The sequence below is a fragment of the Vombatus ursinus genome, unplaced genomic scaffold, assembly GCF_900497805.2.
Source record: "Vombatus ursinus unplaced genomic scaffold, bare-nosed wombat genome assembly UNPS02000749.1, whole genome shotgun sequence".
NCBI classification, from domain to species: domain Eukaryota; kingdom Metazoa; phylum Chordata; class Mammalia; order Diprotodontia; family Vombatidae; genus Vombatus; species Vombatus ursinus.
In genome coordinates, this window is record NW_020940527.1 from 13294279 (window position 1) to 13315618 (window position 21340).

The 21340-nt window shown below is 39.2% G+C and overlaps 1 protein-coding gene across 1 annotated transcript in view; it reads right to left on the reverse strand.

The window, feature by feature from the left end:
- The window catches only part of MAT1A (methionine adenosyltransferase 1A), a 37727-nt gene that overhangs the window by 8238 nt on the left and 8149 nt on the right, over window positions 1–21340 (reverse strand). The window contains exons 2-5 of the mRNA XM_027857768.1: window positions 20154–20231; window positions 16440–16562; window positions 7869–7981; window positions 4812–4955 (exon numbers count right to left, since the gene is read on the reverse strand). Of these exons, the coding sequence (XP_027713569.1) occupies window positions 4812–4955; window positions 7869–7981; window positions 16440–16562; window positions 20154–20231 (458 nt within the window). The remainder of the gene's footprint in view (window positions 1–4811; window positions 4956–7868; window positions 7982–16439; window positions 16563–20153; window positions 20232–21340) is intronic.

Consider the following 21340-nt stretch of genomic DNA (forward strand, 5'->3'; position numbering starts at 1 on the left):
CACTGAAAGAGTGCTAGATTTGGAGGCAGAGGGCCTGGATTGGAAAGCTGGCCTGGCAACTTGCTACTTGTGTGATGTTGGGGAAGTCCCTTCAGCACTCTGGGCCTGCCTCCTCATCTGTAAAATAAGGAGGCTGAGCTGCATGGGCTCCAAGGTATTTGAGTATGTGATTACATGATCTCTTGAATTCCTGCATGCCAAGAGCATGATCCCCAAATCCTAGGGCTTAGAAAAAAGAGTTTGAGAAGTTTGTGTTTCAGCCTTCAGGCAGAATCATGCTTGAAACTCACCATGTATGAGTAGACTTGATACAAAGAAGACTGGTTCTAAAGTCAGAGGACCTGGGTTCAAATCCCATTTCTGATGCTTACTAGCTCTGTGACCTTGGGCAAGCGACTTCACTCCTCTGTGACTTAATCAACCTCCTCTAAAATGAGGGGATTGGACCAAATATTACCTGAAGTCACTTCCAAATCTAGATCTTTGCTTCTAAGAGGACTTTGGCACGTCCTTTACAGTCTCAGCATTCTCTCAAATCCTTATTTTGTGGCCATTTCATAGATAGATAAAGAAATGTGGCTACTAGCTTTAAACCACAAGAAATGTGTTCTGGAAAAATCAGAGTATTGCCAAAAAAAAATCTATTTCTCTTTGATCATAAGAGAAATAGCCTAGTTGCAGTGCTACAGCCCAGAGCCCAATGGATCTTCATGGTAGACCTTTGAAGTAAGTAGGGATAGGAGGGAAGAGGGAAACAAGGATAATTAATATCTATCATTATGAAGAATAATACAAATGCTACACTAGCCAGGTGAAAAAAAAAACATACATGCTCTTAGTTATAGAGCAGTTAGGTGGGCAGTGGATAGAGCACTGGGCTTGGAATCAGGAAGACTCCTCTTCCTGAGCTCAATTCCAGCCTTAGACAGTTACTAGCTGTGTGACCCTGGGCTAGTCACTTAACCCTGTTTGCCTCAGTTTCCTAATCTATAAAATGAGCTGGAGAAGGAAATGGCAAAGCATTCCAATATCTTTGCCAAGAAAATCCCAAATGGGGTCATAAAGAATCACTCTTAGTGATTAAATAACAATTAAAAAACAACACTCTTAAAAAAAACAACAACAACACTCTTAGTCATTCCTGCTGTCATCTGATCATCAATAATAAATAGCACAATGTTGTTCAGAAAGGACTTATAAGATCATAGATCTGGAGCTGGAAGGAACCACAGAGGCCATCAAAACATTTTACAGATGAGGAAACTGAGGCTCAGGGAAGTTAAGACACTTACCCTAGATCACACAGATAGCAGGTGTTGTTAGAGATAGGATTTGAATCTTGTCTTTTTTTTTTTTTGCTTTGCTTTTTGGTGGGGCAATCCAGGTAAGTGACTTGCCCAGGGTCACACAGCTAGTAAGTGTCAAGTGTCTGAGGCTGGATTTGAATGCAGGTCCTCCTGACTCCAAGTCCAGAGTGCTATCCACTGCACCACCTAGCTGCCCCAGAGCCTTGTCTTCTTAACTTAAGATCGGTACTACTAAAAAAATTCTTGATTGAAAATGGAAACTCCTTGGGAATGGGACCAAAGAAAGAGAGGTCAGAGAGTTACCTGGAATATTAGTAGAGAAGCTCCCACTGTCAAATGTCTAATCTCTAGATGGAGAAAAGCCTGGGACATACAAATCCCTTTTTAGGAATCTTTGGAACAACCCATGCTAGTACAAATATTGAATGATAATGCAGTCATGTTGCAATTGACTGAGAAAGCAAGGAAGCCTTGCAAGACTTGGTCAAAAAAAATGTGTATGTGGATCCTTCATGTCCTCAGGAAAGTGTAAATCCAGAAGGAACTTGGCCTTGGATCAATGTTTGCCCTCTCTCTCCTTCCCAGATCCAGAAGCATTCCATTTCTCAGCACAGGAGCAAAGGAGGTAATTTGTTTTCTTACCCAAGTAAAATGGATAATCTCCTCCTATTAAACACACTACAAGTATATATTTCATTTTCCATCGATCACTCAAGAAAAAGGAAAACTCAGGTGCTTCATCTTATTTCCTTACAGCTCAATTCCAGGATTTCCTTTTCTGTGAATCCCATTCTATTTTAATATCTGTACATACAGGTAAGAACAGACAACATGTTTGTTGATTTTACTTGGTAAAATAAAAAAAAATGTAACGTCTTATCCCAATCTCTACCAACATGTTACATTCCCAAAGGGAAGGATCTTGAGAATGGCATTTTAAAAAGAAAATCTCCACTGCTGATGCAATCTCTAGCTGAGATTTTGTGCATAAGACTAAAGAAACCAGAAGACAGCATTCTACCCGTTTTGTTTTGTTTTGTTTTGTTTTTTTAAGCAGCATGTACACTGATGTTCAATAAATTGAAAATTTCACATTCAAAACTCTGCCCAGAGGCAAAGTAGCTAAGCTCCTGCTGCTGGGCCATAAAATCAAATCCAAAGTGTTAATTGAGTGGTGCAATACGCAAAACTTTGTGTCAAGTGCTATAGATGATAAAAAGAAATTTAAGATGATCCCTGCCCTCAAAAAGCTTTCAATCTAGTTGGTGAATTTTTTTAATTGTATATAAAAATACCTAAACTGGAAAGCAACACATGGATGAACCATTTGCATGACAAAGAGTTAGGGGTAGCAGATCAAAGGATGCAAAGGTTACCCTGGAATGGTCAGGTCAGAGGAGGCTTCACCAAGAAATGAGGACTTAAACTCCGAAAGATGGGTGAGAATGGGAAGGTGTTTCAGGAAGGGAGAATGGTTTGAACAGAAAGAATGTTCAGGAGATAGAGTGGGGAGGGATCATACAGAAGAGTAGATCATCATATTCAGAAGACGTATTAGGATTCATTGCCTAAGAACTTGATTGTCTTACTAAATCATGTGGACTTTATTTAACGAGAAACAATTTTTGAGCAGAGATATGAAACTAGGAAAGTCATACTTTAAGGAATCTAATCTGGTGGCTGGGTGCAGAATGGATTGAGGGAATCATAGGATCATTGACTTAAAACTAGAAGTGACCTTAGAGACCAACAAGTCCAACTCCCTATTTCACAGATGAGGAAAGTGAGACAGAAATGGTTTAAGTGACTTTCCCAGGGTCACACAGCTAGTAAGTGGCAGAGGCAGGATTCAAGCTCAGGTCTTTCTCATTGGACCACCTAACTGCCTGGCAGAAGATGAGATCATTCTAGGAAGACTAGTTATATTGAGTTGTATTGATATGAGTCTGGTGGTAAAGGTTTAGATCTTAATAATGGCAATAGAAAAATAAAGGGATGAATTGGAGACTCATTTCAAAGGGAAAATTGCCCATTTTAATGACTAACAATATCAGGAGGAAGAAGAAAATGATATCCAAGATGACTCCAAAATTTTGGATGTAACAAAAAAAAATACAGAGATTAACTATAGCTCTGAAGGAAGAAAGAAAACCAAAGAAGGAGACAGAAAGAGTGGTCAGAGAATAGAAAATGATAAAATAGTGTCATGGAGGCCAAAGAAAGAAAGTTCTAAGAAAGAAGCGGTCAGTAGTGTATCATACAGAAAAGTCAAGGAGAATAAGGATGGAAAAAAACTGGAATTAGTGATTCAGAAGTCTCTGGCACCAACATCTTGGAACAAGGGAGCAACAATGATTGCTCAATCAGTTATCTTAAGCACTAAGGTCCTCTGCCAATGTTGGCCCATGAGACACTGTTGGGATTCCTTCCCACTACCATACTCCTAATTATTTCCGTGCCTTCAATCTCCTTTGGAGGTGTCCAGTGCCACTATAACAGCAGCAAGCCACTTCTGTCCTAGTATCCACCTTCTACAATGAAGATCCTTCAATGAGGGATCCCTAACCCTCTCCTGCCCTGACTCCCGGAAGCTCATCCTGGGAGTTGCCCAATGCAACCACACACACATAGAGGCAGACTGGCCTCTACCTATACCTGCATGTTGCCTGTCCCCCAACTCATCTGTAAAATGTGGATCCTACCCTTCTTAAGGCTCACCTCTCCCTGCTCCATCCTCCTCCCCCTAGTGATTGCCTAGTCTGGCAGCAAGGTGGTGTGGTGGATATTACTCAGGATTTTGCATCAGGTAGACCTAAATTCAAACCTTTTCTCATAAACTTTCTAGCTCTGCAACCCTAAGTATATCACTTAACCTCCCACAACCTCATCTATAAAATAGGCATAATAATAGTAACTATCTTTCAGGGTTGTTGTGAGGATCAAGTAAAATAACATAGGTAAAGTACTTTGAAGACTCTACATAAATGTTTACTAGCTAGCTAGCTAGCTAGCTAGTAGTAGTAGTAATAGTAGTAGTAGTAGTAGCAGCAGCAGCAGCAGCAGCAGCAGCAGCAGCAGTAGTAGTAGTAGTAGTAGTAGTAGTAGTAGTAGTAGTAGTAGTAGAACTGACCATCTTTGAAGATCTTCTGGAGAGTGCTTCACCATTCTACTGCTCTTTCTCTTCATTCTCATCCAGGCTAGGATGGCCTAGTACAACTCCATCACAAGGGCTCTGATACCTCATTTACCACTGCCACCCCATCTCAAGAGTGCAAAAAAGACTGCCCCCAATCTACTGGGTCCAGCTTTCTTCTGTTCTTTGTATACTGAAATGCTTGTGTTTGGGGATAATTGTTAATTTCATAATGAAAAGAGATTAAAAATTGATCTTTGTGTCTCTGAGTATATGATTTTGACATGTCAAGGAACAAAATATAAGAAGAGTTTGAGGTTGATGAAATTTTTGTTCAGTGGCCCTCTATAGAGAACCAAAGGAAGACTTACCTGAGTTTTAGAGTCAGGTCTTAGCCAGGGGAGAGCCCCCATGCGCCTCAGATCTGCCATCCGGGCATTGAGCTTATGAGCAAGTATAATGGTGAGAGGCATACATTCTTCTGTCTCATCTGTGGCATAGCCAAACATCAAACCCTACATGAAGAAGGAAAGAGGAAAGGGAGAGGAGAAAGAACAGTTTAGTGTCCCAACTATATGTTGCTATGCCCTTGGTGTTAATTGTCTATGACTCCTTGTTTCAGCTGCTAACTCCTCTCAGGTTCCTTAACAAGTCCTGCCAAAATATTCCCATTCTCAAGGTAAGTGACAAAGAAGGGCATACTCTCAGGGAGGCATTAAGTTCACTTAAATGTAAAATGTGGTTGAAAAAGATGAAAGAAAAAGAAAATATTTGTTGTCTTAACAGACATGTGCTTATTAAAAAAGGGGTTCGGTCATTTCAAAAACAGGAGTCCATTCAATTTCAAATCAACAAAATTTAAACTTGGAGTCATTTACAAACACACCAGTGTAGTTGAAGGCAAAAAAAATGCATGCCTCAACATTTGAACTCCTTGAACTTGTAATTTAACTCTCAAAGCTGACCTCTGCAGATTCTGAAATTCCATTAGACTTGAGAAATGCTCATTTAGTTTTCTAATAAAATTACAGAAGGATTTTTTATCTTGGACATCAGTGTTCATTATCCATGAGGAGAATGAGAAATTGATCAATTTGAAACATAGTAAATAGACATGGATTAGTTATGAGCCCTGTTGAGCATCCTTACACTTGGAAGCTACTCAACTGCATTCAATTTCAATTTAAACTTTCCAAGTCAGACTCACTACCAGTTAGGAAGCAGTTTTATCTACAGTATTTTTCTGTGACATTACATCTCCATCTCTTCTCATTTATGCTTTTAGAACTAAATATATTATATACTAAACATCCAGATTTCAGTCCAAAAGAAGAATGTGCATGGACTGCTTTTTTTTACTTCATCATAATTTTTTAAATAGATCTTCACACATCTATCTCTCCTCTTTTTCGCAGCCAGACTCCTTGAAGGAAAATCTTTTTATTCTCATTGCCTCCTCTTTCTCATCTCTCAATCACCTCTCAACCCTTTGTAATCTGGTTTGCCATCCCACCATTTTATCAAAACTTCTCTAAAAGGTCATCAAAGATCATTTATTGACTTTGTCTAGTTTCCTTTTCTCAGTTCTCATGCTTCTTGTGTTCTCTGCAATATCTAGTACTGCTGACCACATCCTTTAAAGAATCTCTCCTTCCCAGATCTTCCTAGCATTGATTTCTTCTGGTTCTTCTCCTACCATCCCGAACATTCCATCTCAGTCTCCCAGTGGTTCCCACAATTACAGATAAGGCAAATGGTGTTCTTAGACTTGTATTAGGCATCAATTACCACAATCCCCATAGTTTAGTTTTCCTCATGGTAAGTCTGAAGATTTATCATAGAAACTATGTCAAACACATAATAATTTTGGATTTGATCTAATTTCTGATTCAGAATGATTTACTTTCAGACTACAATGTTTCCTCTAAGTTAAACCTCATTGTTCAGCTATTCTACGAAAGATAAATGACCAGATGGGGAAACTCCCTCTGCCAATGCAGGTTGATACCTTGTCTTCAACTTAGAGTCTTAGACAATTGTTTATAGTTTGGAGAAATTAAGTGTCTTGTCCAGGGTCACATAGGTAGGACTAGCCAGGTCTTCCTGCAAGTTGACCTTTCTATCCACAGTGCCATACTAATTCTCACAATAATAAAGGCTTAAGGGGCAGCTAGGTGGTGCAGTGGATAAAGCACCAGCCCTGAAGTCAGGAGGACCTGAGTTCAAATCCGGCCTCAGACCAAACACTTGACACTTACTAGCTGTATGACCCTGGGCAAGTCACTTAACCCCAATTGCCTAAAAACTAAAAAAAAAAAATTTAAATAAAAGCTTAAAATTATGTAGTGATTTAAAGTTGGGGAAGCATTTTACATATGTTGTCTAACTTGAACTTCACAACAACCCTATAATATATGTCCTATTATTATCCCATTTTACAGAGGAGGAAACTGAGTCTCAGAGAAGCTAAGTGACTTTCCCATGATCATCCAGCTGGTAAATATCTAAGGCAGGATTCAAATTTAGGTCTCCATTGACTCCAACAGCATCCTGTTATACCACACTGCCTTCTCTATATAGAGATCACATATATCATATGAGTTTATGAGTTTCTCATCCTCTCTAATAAGAAGTATGCTGGTAAATATTTAACACCCAGCTCTCTGGGTGGGGGGAAGTATACATGACGTATTTTTAGTTTAATCTGCATTGTTAACATTTTCTCTAGCACTTTCTTAAGTCAATCAACAAGAAAATAAATCAAGTCCTGATTTGTATCATTTGCCATTTCCAAGGTATAAATGCTCACACTGAAAATTTAACAACTGGTTCTCAGGAGCCAGTAGGTATTGGTTTCAGCACACCCCCTATATCCTGTGTTTGATGTATGATCATCAAACCTATATATAACATGAAACTTTGGTGGTGATTCTGACCTTTTAATACTCATTAAGCTTCTTTTATATTACTTATAATTACTTTCTCAGAGTTTTCTGTCCATCAGACCATTTGCCATCCAACCAATTGTAATACCACATAGTAAATCAATCCTTCTTTGAGGGAGGATAATGAGAACTGAAAAAGAGAAGGAGTTTTATCTTCTTATACACAGCCCGAAGGTTCTTCCTGAGTCCCTAGGCAGCTTGGAAATCAATGAGAGAACTTCCTTTGAGGAGTTGGGGGTGGAGGCATAAGGAGCAAGAAAAAGTTGTTGGTGATCCTGTAACATACTGGCCTTTCCCCACAATTTGTAACTGGATAGAAATAAGAACAAAGAAAAAACAAACACCATATAATATCAACAGGTAAGCAATCCAAATGATTGAGATATTCTAAAAGTGGAGACCATTTCCTCCCTGGAAAGAACAGAGTAATTGATTAACTGGAACTGAATTATGGCGTTGCTAAGGTGAACAATGCTTAGTCACCTGATCTCCAGCACCGACATCTTCTTCATTTCTGTCTAAATGGACACACTGGGCAATATCTGGAGATTGTTGTTCCAGGGCTACTAGCACATTGCAGGTCTTGAAGTCAAAGCCTGCAGGGGAAGAAAAGCAAATAAGAGATAATACACATTTCACAGGTGAGCTGGCCAGAGGCCTGCATCCCAGGTGAACATATGATGGCCTTGCTCAATTCCTAACCCAGGCTAGAGTTCCTATCTTTTTTTAAGTTTATATTTTCCTCATTTATACCTTCAGGGAAATATCTTCTCTCTGCCTCATTTAACTAAGATAAGGTCAAGCACAACCTAAAACTAACCCAAACCAAGAAATTTGTAACCAATGTGGGGTAATAATATCACCTTTTTCCTGGGCTTGTGGTGAAGATAAAAATGAGATAATTATTTGTAAAATGCTTTGCAATACTGAAAACACTAACTAGTCAGTCAATAAACATTTTTAAGCACCTATTATGTGCCAGGCATGGTGCTAAGCACTGAGGATGCCTGGAAAGGCGAAAGATAGGGCCTGCTGTCAAGGAGTTCACAATTTAATAGGGCTACAACAAGCAAACAACTATGTACAATCAAGATATATACAAGATAAATTGGAGATAATCAACAGAAGGAAGGCTCTAGCACTGTTGTTGTTGTTGCTGGTGGTGGTGGTGGTGGTGGTGGTGGCTACCACCTGCCTACCTGTAACCCCAAAGAAGGCAGGTAAGAGCTTGAAAGAGTCAAAGTTGCAGAATAGAAAATGTAATCTGTCCAGTTTTGCTAGATAAAAGGGCCCCAAAAAGCCATTTTTTTCTGCAATCAGGGTCAAGTGACTTGCTTAGGGTCACACAGCTAGTAAGTATATGAGGGCAGATTCAAACTCAGGGCCTCCTGACTCCAGGGCTGGTGCTTGATTCACTGTGCCATCTAGCAGCCCTAATTTTAGTTATTGTTGTCATTTGGTCAATTAGTCATGTCTGACTCTCCACGACTCCATTTGGGGTTTTCTTGGCAAAGATGCTAGACTGGTTTGGCGTTTCCCTCTCCAGCTCATTTTACAGATGAAGAAACTGAGGCAAACAAGGTTAAGTGGCTTTGCCCAAGGTCACATAGCTATTAAGTGTCTGAGGCTGGATTTGAATTCAGGTCTTCCTGAAATAGCACTGAGTTGGGAGACAGGGTACCTGGGTTCCAATCCCAGCTCAGCCACAGACTAGCTGTATAACCTTGGGACAGTACTTTCCAGTAAGTCTCAACTTCCTTACTTATGAAGTAAAGGTGGGGGAAGTAGGGAGATGAGAAAATTATCTCAGCATGGGACATTAAAAAGACCACTAGTCATTCGATCCTAAAATGACACAAATCTCCCTGAGAAATCTCACTTCATTCCATGAAACATTTCCATCTGTCATGGCTAGAATTCTATATAATCAACCAAAAAATGCCATTTCAGAACCAGAGGCTTATTCCTCCTTGGCTATTGTTATGTTCTGTACACTGAGAAATAGTCTAATGTGAGCAACTTCATAGTACCCAAGGTGCCCTGAGAATTATAAGAATATGAGTAAATCAAGATTAAAGCTAAGAGACACTCCCTTCCCAAGTGACTGGGCTGAAAATACCTCTGGGGCTCCTCAAGGTGAATCTTGACAGCCAGAACTTTTTCAGACATTCAATACCAGCCATGAATTTTGTATGTGGACAGAGAGGATGATGGACACACATTCCAAAGGGCCTAGCAATAATGCAGATATGAACAGAGCCTTTCCCTGCAGGACTTAGCATAAGGGTAGCAGAGGAAGCCTAGCCCATTCCTCAGGAATTCACTGCCAATGGACTTGCTTCGCAGGAGAGCTGAACGCAAAGCAGGCCTGTGCCTCCTCCTCAGAGGAGGCCTGTGCACCTTGGTTCTAGAGAACAAATAATGAGATGGAACTGTACCTCCTTGCTTTCAATTAGCATGGTACTGTGGAAATAGAATTGGCTTTAGAGTCAGAAAAAAATGGGTACAAATGTCCTCTCTGACAATTACTCCCTGGATTACCTTGGACAAGTTACTTGCCTCTCTGGTTCTCAATTTCCTCAACTGTAAAGTGAGGGGGTTGGGCTAGATGGCCTTTGGGCCCCTTCCAACTCTAAGTCTTTGATCCTCTCAGCAGAAAAGGTCACCCTGTCAGGCATTTTTGCTTAACTGTTTTCCTCAGTTACAAGAGAGGGTTCAATTCCTGAAGGATGGCAGTGTTTCTAGAAATGATGGCGCTAAACCAACAAAAGGTATCAACCATACTTAAAAAATAAAAAAAGATGGAGTCCATGGGATAGAAACAGAAGAAGCTGCAATGCATGAAAAGAAAGGACTGTGACAAAAAGAAAAAAAAAACTCTGGCCTAAAGCAGCAAACACACTGGAAAACAGCAGAATATGGCTTTCTGCCTGACTGCAACAGCCAGAGATTTCCTGAAATATCCTCAATGCCAGATGATGATCAAACAGAAACTCTAGCACCTGGGTGCAACAGTACACAAACACACACACACACAGAGTCACAGAGCTGCCCAGGTGTCACAGGATAGAAACAATCATTCATCACAAGTACGTCATATGTGCCTGGCACTGTGCTAAGCACTTTACAAATATCATCTCATTTGATCCTCCAACACCCCTGGGAGGTAGGTGCTATAATTATCCCCATTTTACAGTTTAGGAAACTGAGGCAGACAGAAGTTAAGGCACTTGGTCAGGGTCACAGAGCTAGAAAGTGTCTGAGGCTGGATGTGGCTTTAGGTCTTCCTGACTCCATGTCCAGTGGTGTGTGCCAATTAGCAGTTATAAACAACAGTCCATGTGCCATCTGCTCCAGTAAGACTGGCTCATGAGGAAATAAAATGAGCTTTGGAGTTACTCTTTCACTTTCCTCTCCTTTTACCATTTCTAGGGAAAATCCCTTCAGGGAACTGTCTTCCATAAGGACAAAGACAAAGACAAAAAGTCACTCTTGAATAAGTTCTGAATAAACCAAAATAGATTGACTTTTTTGGTAGAACATGTTGACAGTTCTGTCTGGCAAAACATGCCCGCTTGGCATTTCAGGAAGGTTAAATAATTTTGAGAGTATGTTCCTCCGAGACATGTCATAAAAGAATGCTTCTAAGAACTAGCAGAGTACAGAGAAATATTTACTTCAAACATGCCTTTTAGCCTTCTTGGGCCTCAATTTCCTCATCTGTGAAAATGAGAAGGTTTGACTAAATGACCTCCGAGGTCTCTTCCAGCTCTAAATCTATGCTCTGTGATGGTCTGTTGCAAAGAACTGGGTTCAAATCCTGCCTCAGATACTAACTGTTGTGACTTTGGGCAAATCAATTATCCTCTCTATACTTCAGTTTCCTCATCTGTAAAGTGAGTCCAGTGGTCTCTGAGGTCACTTTTAGTTCTAAATAGATGTTCCTATGATGCTCTTGTTTATAGTACTCAATCATAGTGATAGTTGAGCATTTGGGGGTGCTGTCTCATTTAAGTATACCCAGGATGTAGTTAGCACCTCAAGAGTGTTCTCTCCTCTCCCCAACCTCACTTCCTTAATAGTAGTCAATAGAGACATTAAGCAACAGTCCAACAATTCTGAAGTGTCTAATGTTGTTCCCGCAGTTCTGGTTATGGCCGACTTGACCCAAAGCCAGTTTTCTTCATCAGAGAACAAAGATGTTCAAGCGTTCGTTTTACATCTTCAAGCATTCCTGTCATCTTCTGTCTACCTGATGTAGAATTTGCTGCTCCTCCCCTGCCCCTTCCCACCAATATTATTGACTGTCTGAACTTTCAATCACAACCAAACTCTCGAGGGTAATACAACCAAGAAAAATCATCTGAAACTTTCCCTGGTTGACCTGACACTGGTTGATAGCTCAGTCAACCACTGATATCGGTAGAAAGGAGAAGAGAGAAGGAGCCAGCAAATTCTACTTTGGGGACAGTGTGTACATCTGTAAGGTATTTTTCATGTGAGGATTTTATTAAAATCTGCATCTCCAGCACTCACATCACATATTCTCCTTCACCAGTAGATGTAAGTAGTGAATAGACAATGTGTGTATGTGTATATATGTGTGTATATATGTGCATGCGTGAGTATACACATGTGTGTACACGTGTGTATACATATACATGCTATAAAGAGATATTATCTAGTCTGTGTGGTATTACAACAGTTACTAGTCCCATTTTATAAATGAGGAAACTGAGGCTCAAACGGAGGCTCTTTAAAGGTTAAGTCACTTGACCATAGTCATATAACTAGTAAATAGCATAAGCTAGAGATAAGGAGGAGGATAGGAGCTAGATGTGATTTCACTGGTGTAGAGAGAACTTCCCCTTCCAGTGAAGGTCAGCACCTTCTCCGAAATTTCTAAACAATACCAGACAGTTGCAATGAGAGAAGAACTGACTGGTCCAGTGTGTCTGAGACAGAACTCAAACCCATGTCTTCTCAGTGCCAGATTTAGCACAGCGGCTATTGTGCCAAGTTGTCTCCATACTTAAAGGTATTCTGTAGGCTTCACCGTGAATTCAAATTAAAGTTATGTCAATACAAGGAGGCCCAGTAACAGAACATAATTAGTATATAAAATAATGAGGGATTTTTTTCCCTGAAAGCAGATGAGCCAGACACTTGGTTCTGGTGAAGTGGACTTAATTCCCTTCATGTCCTCAACAATCTAGCTATGCCAGTCTGCTTTCTATTCCTTGAACAGGACAATGCATCTCCTCTCTCTGTGCCTTTGCACTGGCTGCCCTCCATGCCTGGAATGTTCTGCTCCCTTACCTCCATCTCTTAGTTTCCCTGGCTTTCCTCAAGACACAGCTCTATCCCACCTTCTACAGCAGGTCTTTCCCAGTACCCCCAGCTACTAGTTCCTTTCTCTTAGACCACCTTCCATCTACTATTCATCCATCTATCTATTTATCTATCTATATCTACATCATCTATCTAGATACTGATGCCTAGATAGGTATCTACATAGGTAGATCAATAGATATGTAGATATGTCTAGTAATAGACATATAGATAGATAGATAGATAGATAAATATCTAGTCTTTATGTCTAGTAATAGACATAAAGATAGATAGATAGATAGATAGATAGATCTCTTGTGTGTATACTGTGTATACCTAGTTATTTACATGTTGTCTCCTCCCTATCCATCCTAAAAGGCCAAGGTTAAGTGCAATCTGGTCTATGATGCTTATCCCACCAGATGGTTCTAAGATCTCCTTTCTGTGAAGTCTCATGATGTACATCTCTTCATAACTCTTCTCAAATATGTCCCATTCTGTTCTCTAACACTGCCGGACCCTGGTGCAGGTCCTCATCACCTTGCTCCTGGACTAGTGCAACAACCTGATGGTGGGTTTCCCTGCCTCAAGTCTCTCCAGTCCATTCTCCACTCAACTGTCAAATCAATCTTCCTGAAGTTGGTTGGTTGTTGTCCTTCGTTCTTGAAGAGGACCAAAATGGCCTCACTATGTTGGAGTCAAGGTACAGAGTGTTCAACTGTGGCTTATCAGACCATTACAAGCTTGGAAGGCTCTGCCACTAGTCAAGTACAAATAGTCCATATTCCTAAAGTTCAAGTTTGAACATGTCACCACCATATCCCACTCCCGTTCAACCAACTCCAGTGGTTCCCTATTACATTCAGGATCAAATATAAAATACTATTTGGTTTTTAACCTTCATAGGCCCTTCATAGCGTGGCCCTGTTCTACCTTTCCAGATTTCTTACATCGTACTCCCCTCTGTGATTCAATGACACTGGCCTCCAATATTATCCAATGTTATTCCTCCAATATGACAATCCATCTCTTATTTTATTCTGCCCCAAATGATATTAATATGTTTCTTTTATCCTGCTTACTATATGGCAAGCTTGCTAAAAGCAAGTACTATGTATCACTCATTTTTGCATCTCCCATAGCACTTCACATCTTACTTTAAAGATAGCAGGGGCTCAATAATTCTTTTTTGAACTTAAGTTATTTCGTTTGCAATATAGAACAGTTAGCAAATTCAATGACCTGCCATTACTCCTACTGTGAAGGATAATTGTCAATACAAGTAATATCCTATGTCTTAGGCTAAGCCTCTTTTGGTTGTTCAGTCACTTCAATCATTTGGAATTTTCTTGGCAAAGATACTGGAGTGGTTTGCCCTTTCCTTCTCCAGCTCATTTTACAGATGAGGAACTGAAGCAAACAGGGTAAAGTGACTTGCCCAGGGTCACACGACCAGTAAGTGTCTGAGGCCAGATTTGAACTCAAGAAGATGAGTCTTTCTGACTTCAGGCCCAGTCCTCTAACCACCGCATCACCTGGCTGCCTTTAGACTAAACCTAGTTGCCCATTAAAAAATGAGCTTGAGAAGTTCAAACATAAAGAAGGAAATTCTTTTTCAACTACCAGTAAACAAGTATTTCTTTATCTCACCCAAGCTGGGGATGGAAGAGAATACAAAAGTAGTATAAAAAATTATTCCTGCCTTCAAGAAATTGAAAATCCACCTGGGAACTCAAGACTCTCAATAATAATTTTAAACAACATCAAACAGTAAAATACTACAACTAGGTGCTACATTTTTGAGGTAGGTACTAACAACCTTAACAAAGACAAAATATGACTTCACTCTGATCAAGACAATGATCCAAGACAATTCCAAAGGAATCATGATGAAAAATGCTATCCTCCAGAGAGAGAACTTATAAACTGAATGCAAAATAAAGTATAATTTTCTTATTTTATTTTTCTTGCTTTTTGGTGATATGGCTAATATGGAAATATGTTTTGCATGATTTCATATGTATAATTGATATGATATTACTTGTCTTCTCAGTGGTGGGGGAGGGGCAGGTGGGAGGGAGAGAATTTGGAATTAAAAAATTTTTAAAGAATGTTAAAAATAAATAACAATGTTTAAAAATACGATTATATGAAAAAATAAAAACAAGGTATCTTAAGCAAATAATTAACCTTGATAAAAAAGTATAAATAGTATCAATGAATTTTTAAATATTTTTCTCTACTTTGCTCTTTATTAGTAATAGTGGTAGTAATAACAATAAAAATGATAGCTAGCATTTATATGTTGTTGTAAAGTTTATAAAACACTATATATAATTTTATTTGATCCTCATAATGACCTTATGAGATAGATCTTATTATTATTCCTATTTTATAGATGAGGACACTGAGGCAGAAAGAGGTTAAGCAACTCGATCAGGTTCACACAGCTAGTAAGTATCTGTGGCAGGATTCAAACTCAGGTTTCCCTGACTCCCAGTCTAGTCACTTAGCTTTAACCTAACATGTTCCTCAGGTGGCTGTGCTGAAGGCCAACAAAGCAGGTAATGAGCCTAATGGCAAAATGTCTTTATAGTCTCTGTCATCATAGGATTCAAGGTAACATTATGTGGCTTGGAGGACATTCCTGGGATTTCATTACTGTAGGGAACAAGTGGTAAAAAAAAACAATTGAGAGGACTTCTCTGTAATATATAATGTTAGAGAGCTTCCCAAGACCTGGAGAAGAGAAATTTCCTGCCCCGGGTCATGAAGTTAGTATGTGTCAGTGGTGAGACTTGAACCTAGGTCTTCCATGGAAGCCAGCGTTGCTTTTTCCTCCTTCAATTGTTTTATTTTATTTTTTTTCAATTTATTATTTATTTCTTTTTAACGTTCTTTTTTTTTTTAATTTTGAGTTCCAAATTCTCTCCCTCCCCTCTCCTCCGGTCTCTCCTGCACTGATTGAGAAAACAGGTAATATCATATCATGCCTTTATGTGTTGTTATGTAATTCTCATGCTAGTCTTCACTCAAATGCATGTGTGAGGCATATATAAGGTGACCCAGCATTTGCCACTGTTTCAGGAGAGCTGTATTGCTCTCATTTCTAGATTTTTCTGCCATTCAGACAGCTAGGGACACCCACCCTTATGAAATACCTAATATTAGCAATTCAACTTCAGGCCCTTGATATTTTCACCAAGTACAATTTTGTAATTAATCACTTGATTTTCACTCTTGAATATTTACAACAGCAGACAAATCTTGGAAAGAATTTAGAAAGAGTACAAAGTCCTCAGGAAGAACAACATTCACACGTGATGCTTGTGCTTCCGAAGACAAGGCTGCTCATTTGTTGAAATGAGATTTTGACTAAGGTCACCCACCATTGGAGTCAAATGACGCCATAACAGACAACCTAAACAGAAATGTGTTTTCATTTAATTCTAATTTTCTATAATAATCAGGGGTATTTGCCATGAGCAGTTTCTCTTCCCAGTGTTTTATTGTCAGGACGGAGAGGTGTGGGCATAGCTACCCAAGCTCATCTTTTTCTAACATGGCCTTTTACGTCACCCCTGAATTCCTATGAGTTGGTCTATGAATTTGTTTCACCCATGAGGGCATCTGGACTGCCTCTAGATAAATCTGCTCTCATGCCAGACATGGAGACACAGTTAGGACAAATGTGCTTTTCGGTCCCAATGTTTTCTCCTCTACCTTTGGCTGAATCATCATAGCCTATGTGTTTAATGGTGTCCCGGACTACACGCTGATAATCCACCATGGCAACTGAAGTGATCTCCCCACAGAGTAGGACCATCCCAGTTTTGCAGACAGTCTCTGTAAAGGAAAGAACAGGGAAAAACTTAGAACACACATTGCAAGGTAGCAAAGGCTCCAGACTGCCTGAGGCAGCCCTCAGAGAGACATTGAAAAATCTGAAGGAGACCGGATGGTAAAGCTGTAACTAGTATGGGGTGACTAGGGCTTTGTTCCAGTGGAGAGAGCATGCTTCCTTTCCACAGCATCCAACCCACATGTCATTCTCTATGTCACCACACAGTACAACTTCTGTCCACCCCAACCTCTCCCCACCAAAGGACTGGCAGTGGCTCATAATCCCTCTCTCAACTCCTGTAGAATGTGTGGGGCCTTGTGGTCAGGTTGTCCCCTCGTACAACTGCACCTTTGGTCAGACTATGCTTTGTATGGGTACTATGAAATTAGTTCTAGTGTAAGACCAAATGAGCCCTGTGACCTTAGAAAAGTCACTTTTGGTAAGAGCACTGTCTCTAGAATCTGAGGACCCAGCTCAGATCCTACCTCTGATGCTTCCTGTCTTTATGACTTTAGAAAAGTCACTCAACCTCCTTGAGTCTCAATTTCCCCATCTGCAGAATAAGACAGTTGGACAAGAGGGGCTCTGGTGTCCTTTCCAGCAACTGATCTATCATCTTATGCCCTCTCGGGGCTTTAGTTTTCTTACCCATAAAATCACAGAGTTCAACAAGATTGATCTTTATAAACTTTTCCAGCTTAAAAATTCTATAAATCTATCATTATAATCCTGAGTCTTATTAAAATCAAAGGAATATTAAAAAAGAACATTCCCTTAATGTCAAGGTGAAGAACCCTGCACCTTATACAGGTCTAGAAATACTGATAGAGGATGATAATGATGTGAATGAAATTCAGATGGTGCCTCTGATTTAATTAAACAATAATGTACCTTGATCTATCTACAGGCCTAATAAGGAGCCACAAGAGGATATTATGACGTATATGGGAGAATGAATTAATTGTCACATAATTTAACTTTAACCAGCAGACTAGTGCCAAAATAATAATCCCCTAGAAAAATCACTCTTTTTATTGAATGCTATCATGAATTAGAAATTATAAATGAAAAAAAAATCTGAGCCAGAGAGACATCTGTGTTTATGTCCCATTTTTGGTACAGTGAAGGCATTATTAACAGTAACTTTAAAGGTTTGGCTTGTTCCCAAGCACTGCCTGATAACTTCTTGCAGAAGGCCCAGAATCTGCATTGGCATTTCCCTTGGATGAAGATAACCTGCCTCATTTCCAATTAGACAAATTCTCTGGGACTTTCTAATTGTGACCAAGCTATGAGACAGGCTTATATAGGATTATTCTCCCAAAGAAGGTAACCTATTTAGGATCATTAAAACTCCAAGCAGAGCTTCTACAAAACAAAAGGATAAAACTACTAATTTTTCATATAGTACAATGATTTCACCTATAGAAATAGGAAAAAAATTCAGGCTGTTGAAAGACAGGATTTAGGAGATAGGTTACTTGGATTCTAGTACTGGCTCTGACCCTAATTTGGCACATGACTTGGAGATAGATATAACCTCTCCAAGATTCAGCTTCCTTGCCTTTGAAATGAAAGGATTGAACTAGATTATTTCTAAGGTCCCTTTCACTTCTAATATTTAACCCAGCATTTAGCACAGTGCCTATCCCATAGAAAGCACTTAATAAATGCTTGTTGACTGACTGAAGCACTATATCCCATGAGGCATGAAAGCACCACTCAATGCTCATTTGTATATTTAGATCTCTAGGAGAAGAAAATAAAAATTTACATGTACTCAAGAATAGATAGGACCTCTATTACATTTGGAAAATGACACAATGAACGACAATTCATTTGTCAATGAATGACAAAAATCAGGATTCCAAAAGACCTTGGGAGGCTAGAATGTTGGGCTTAACCTAATAAGATAAAATAGTAAAGGTTTTAAATTGAGGTTTAAAAAAATGATTTCATGAGTATATAAGATAAGGGGGTATAGCTAAACTGCAGGTCTTCTGAAAAAATAGTGGGGGGTTCAGTGGACTGAAACCAATATGAGTTGACAGTGTGGCATGGTTGCCAAAAAGATCATGCCAACATGCCCCATTTAGAGGTGTAATGTTCAATATTATAGAGGTGATGTTCCCATTGTACCCTGTCCTTAACAAATCACATCCAGAAAATGACGTTGTTATGGGCACAATATTTTGGGAAAGATGTTGATAAACCAGCAAGCATCCAGGGAAGGATGACCAAGAGAGTTAAGGCTTTCATGAACATGTCACATGAGGGTTGGGAGAAGAAAACAAAGATGTTTAGCCTAAAAATGTCTTAAGGATATAAAGATAATGGTATTGAAGTAATTGAAAAGTTGTCACATAGAAGAAGTATTGGACTTGTTCTATTTTGCCCCCAAACAATAGTAATAACAACCAGAACAACAGCTAACATTTATATATGGCTAACTACATGTCAGGTATTATGCTGAGTGCTTTATAATTATTATCACATCTGATCCTTACAACCCCAGGATCAAGGGGCTACTGTTATTCTCCTTTTGACAGATAAGGAAACTGAGGTAAATAGAAGTTAAGTGACTTGCCCAGCTAGTAAGTGTCTGATACTGGATTTGAACCCAGGTACTCTCTAACTCAAGACCTAGTGCTCTATCCACTGGGCCACCTAGCTGCTAATATGGTAGATGGCAGAACTAGGAGTCACAGGCCAGAATTATAGAGATGTAAATCTAGATTTGATTTAAAGAAAAACTTGTGAACAATTAGAGCAACCAGAAGTAGAATAGTGCTTTGAGAGGTGATACTAGAATATGCAAACACACACACACACACACACACACACACACTCTCACACACACACACACACTCAGTCACTCACACCTCTACCAGAGGTCTTCAAAGAAAAGCTAGATTATCACTTGCTGGCTACACTGTAGAGGGGGTTCTTGCTCAAATGTGGGTTGGACGGGATGGCCTTTGAGGTTACTTCCAATTATGAAATTGTGACAATAAAAAAATTCAGAGATGTAGTTTCTGGGTAATTTAATCATTTTATTAATAAGACCAGCACCTTTACTAATAAAAGGAGGGTCATTTGGACATCTCTCTTAGACCAAAGACTCCTCATGGTGGTGGGTTCACAGTTATGCCCTTCAAAGAGTAGGTGTTCCTGGGGGGTGGCAATCAACTCTGATTGGTTAACAATCAGAGAATGAATATTACAATGAGAGGGTGGGCTATATTAAAATGAGGGTCTTGGGGTACATGACTTGGATCACTAAAATCTTGGTCAGAGAGACTTATCAATTTCCATATCATCTATTTGACAAAAGAGAGGAGCCACATTTTCCCGGATCTATCCGAGCAAACACAATGAGCAGGAATATACCCATTAGCCCAAACTTAGAATTTCTTTTACCTCTGATTAGATCTTGGCCTGGGTAAATTTTTATGAGATTTCCCACACTGGTTGGTTTCTTGATTAGGAAGTAGAAAAGGAGGAAAATTTTGGTCCTAATACAATAATAAGTTATTAAATGTAAGAGAGAAACAATCATTTCTCACAAAATCATGTGATTTTGTGATTCTTACCACAAGCAACCTTGGCATTTGGGTCTTGTTTGAGATGGGCGTCTAGCACGGCATCACTGATCTGATCACAGATCTTATCTGGAAAAAGAGGAAAACTGTGAGTCCGAAATAGTACATAAATAATTTATGAATGGACAAATGTGAATATATCATTAGCTATTAAAGAAGAGACTAGAATATTGGGTATCTAAAAAATGAGAAATTTCAAATATTGTTTCAAGCACCACTCCTCTCCCACCCCAGCTTTGGGGTGATGTTGATTTTTGTCCTAATCCTGGAATTTCCTGTAGAGAAAAAATGCATGCCAAAAATAGTCACTCCAAGACCTCCAGGGTAATTCATGAACATTCTCCTAATAATGTTTTCATCCATCAACATATATTCCTTAATTCCTGAGTGCACATCTGGAAAAGTCCTAGAAGCAGACACTCAAGCACTTACTTTAATAGTAACAAGTTAAAGTTAGGGTACTGAAATCTGATTGGACAACAGATGGAGTTTTTAATTTGTTTTTTAAGACTCAATGCACCAGGTTCAAATTGTTATACCTTAGCTTGTGTCAATTCTAAAACAAAAGTGAACAGGAGAATACCTCTGGATCAGTATAACAGTTTAAGATATTTTCACAAGAAATTCTCCAGCTTTCCCAGATGATCCCAAAATGCCATAAATCCTCATTGTTTTCAATAAAATGAATAGTCAACTGAAAACCCTTGTCTAATGTTAGTTTCAGTAGATACACGAGAGCTCCAATCCACAGTTTGGCATTGTTGTTTTCATATTTATGAAGAATGTCTTCAGCGTCAAAGATATTTGTAAAGAGGGAGGCCAGAGCTGCATTTCCCAAATTAATTTGGCCATGGAACACTTCAGAATCTGACACATACCAACAAAATCATACATTCTGGTCAAGATATATGGAATTGCATTGGCATATAGATAACTTTTGGATTGAGCAAATTAACCTTATTTTCCTACCAAAAATACCATATTCCATATATATTTGATATGTACATTATTTGATATGTAGTATTTTAGAGAAGAAATATGAAATTTTCCCATGAAACCATTATCTACATCTTGAAGAGCATCATGTTTGGGGAAAACTCCTCCAGAAAAAAAAAAATTATGTCACTGTTACTTCAGGACCATCTGAGATGCCCATGTTCAAAACTTAAGTAACAAAA